The 2,250-nt window shown below is 47.9% G+C and overlaps 1 protein-coding gene across 3 annotated transcripts in view; it reads left to right on the forward strand.

The window, feature by feature from the left end:
• The first annotated feature begins 1,385 nt into the window (after window positions 1–1,385).
• Window positions 1,386–2,250, forward strand: part of POP5 (POP5 homolog, ribonuclease P/MRP subunit) — a 3,060-nt gene continuing 2,195 nt past the window's right edge. For all 3 annotated transcript variants that reach the window (XM_003789910.3, XM_012805241.2, XM_012805242.2), the window contains exons 1-2: window positions 1,386–1,423; window positions 1,508–1,650. In XM_003789910.3, coding sequence (XP_003789958.1) covers window positions 1,404–1,423; window positions 1,508–1,650 — 163 coding nt within the window. In that variant the 5' untranslated portion in view covers window positions 1,386–1,403. The remainder of the gene's footprint in view (window positions 1,424–1,507; window positions 1,651–2,250) is intronic.

The following is a 2,250-nucleotide window of genomic DNA, read 5'->3' on the forward strand; positions in this document are numbered from 1 at the left end:
AAAAAAAAAAAAAAAAAAACTAGCCCAGTTTACTAGTGCCATGCCTGTAGTCCCAGCTATTTGAGGGAGGCTGAGGCAAGAGGAACACCTGAGCCCAAGAGTTTGTGTTTGCTATGAGCTATTTAGCTCCACCACCACAGCACTCTACCCAGAATGACAGAGTGTGACTTTGTCTAAAAAACAAAAACAAAAACCTGAGAAATGTTTAAAGCACAGTACACAGTTCTGTGAGCTGTTACAGCAGGGATGTCATCATATGTCAAGCAGCCTCCAGAAAACTCTCCTATTTACTGAGAGTGAAAAAAGGCAAATAACATCTATCTCAGTATTTTTTTTTTTTTTTTTTTTTTGAGACAGACTCTCACTTCCTTGCCCTGGATAGTGTGATGTGGGCGTCCTAGCTCTCAGCAACCTGAAACTCCTGGGCTCCAGCGATTCTCTTGCCTCAGCCTCCCAAGTAGCTGGAACTATAGGCACCCACCACAATGCCCGGCTATTTTTTAGAGATGGGGTGTCACTCATGAGCTCAAGCGATCCACCTCGGCCTCCCAGAGTCCTAAGATTACAGGCATGAGTCACCGCCTCGGCCTTATCTTACTATTATTATGAAAGTAATTTTAATGTTGAGAACTTCTAGAATGAGTCTAGGAAATCTCAGTAGTCCCTGGACTACGCTTGGAGAACTGCTGGCATGGAGCAAAATAACAGAAGAAAAGGCACTACATGATAACAGTTATTCTCTCTCAGTGAGGAGATTATCATTTAACATTTGCTTTTTTGCGTACTTTTCTGTAATAAATAGACAATGCGATGACCACGTAGTGTTTTTGCAAACAGAAAAGAGAAAATACAGTTACCTCCATAAAAGGAGATATTGTTTGAAAGGCCCAAACAATAACAGTGTATATGGCTTTATGGTAGAATTAAACCGAATTCAGACCTGAAAATAAGGGTCTGGTTTCCCGTGTGTCAATCCCTGGGCTGCAGTGCAGAAAATCTTTCACTCAAAACTTTCACCGTTCAGCTTGGGGAGAGAATATAAATGTATACCTAACTGTACTGCAAGGTCCTGACTGCAGCGGCTGCATCCTTCTACTCAGTATTTTAAACTCCCGCGCACAGCAGAACCACCCATCACCTCTACCAGCCTCTTCATTACCAAGCTCAGCCATCAAACTAGTCAAGAGTCGATCTCAGCAGGACGCATGCACGCCAACAAACGCGTGGCAGGCGGGGCTTGAAGGAGACTGACGCAGGGCTCGGCCTCTTAACTTTCTGGCTCCGCCCTCATATCCTGCCTCCCTCTCTGAATGGCTGTAAGGCTGTCTAGGCCAACTTCCCATTGGCTGCAGGCAGGACCGACATGCATTTTCCTTTTCCGGCGGACTGGTGCGGAGGCAGCCATGGTGCGGTTCAAGCACAGGTAAGCCTCCCTTTCCTGGCCCTACCAGTGACCTGCAGGGTCATCACGGCTCCGGCTCGAGTTCACCTCCCTCGCCTGCCACAGGTACCTGCTCTGCGAACTGGTGTCTGACGACCCCCGCTGCCGCCTGAGCCTGGACGACCGAGTGCTGGGCGGCCTCGTACGAGACACCATCGCCCGAGTGCACGGGACTTTCGGTGCAGCCGCCAGCTCGATCGGCTTCGCGGGTGCGAGGGCGCTAGGGAAACCTGGGAGGACGGCGGGATTTGGAGTGGGCAGGTGCCGGAGAAGGGAAAAAGACGGGGCACGAGCGACCCCTGTAGCGGCTGAGCCGGTACACCATCCTTTGTACAATATTGGTCTCCAAGCATCGGGGACCCGGAAAGGGAGGTGTAGAAGTTAGGCGGAGACTGGGGGAGCTTGGGCAAGAATCCTTTCTATACACTTGCCTGTTTGACATCAGTAATTGGGAGTTGTGACTCAATAGGATGGAGAAATGAAGTCGTATATAGTTCCTATTAAGAGCTATTATGTATTGATTACATTGACATCACATGGAAAAAAATGTGTATTATCAAAATTACCCCCTGAAAAGCCCTTAAGAGTTGGGAAAGTACGGAATACATGGATATACACAGAGATAAACCAGAACAAAGAGGGGCCTTTCTTCCACAGTATCTAGTTTCTTCTTGCATGGAGAATCATGGAGGCATAAATAAATTAATTAATTAAGTTAGTTCCTTCTGGCCGGTGTGATGGTTTATGTCTGTAATCCTAGCACTCTGGAAAGACGAGGCGGATGGATGGCCTGAGCAAGAGCGACACCC

This window comes from Otolemur garnettii, unplaced genomic scaffold (genome assembly GCF_000181295.1).
Source record: "Otolemur garnettii isolate 467f Iridium unplaced genomic scaffold, OtoGar3 scaffold00038, whole genome shotgun sequence".
NCBI lineage: Eukaryota > Metazoa > Chordata > Mammalia > Primates > Galagidae > Otolemur > Otolemur garnettii.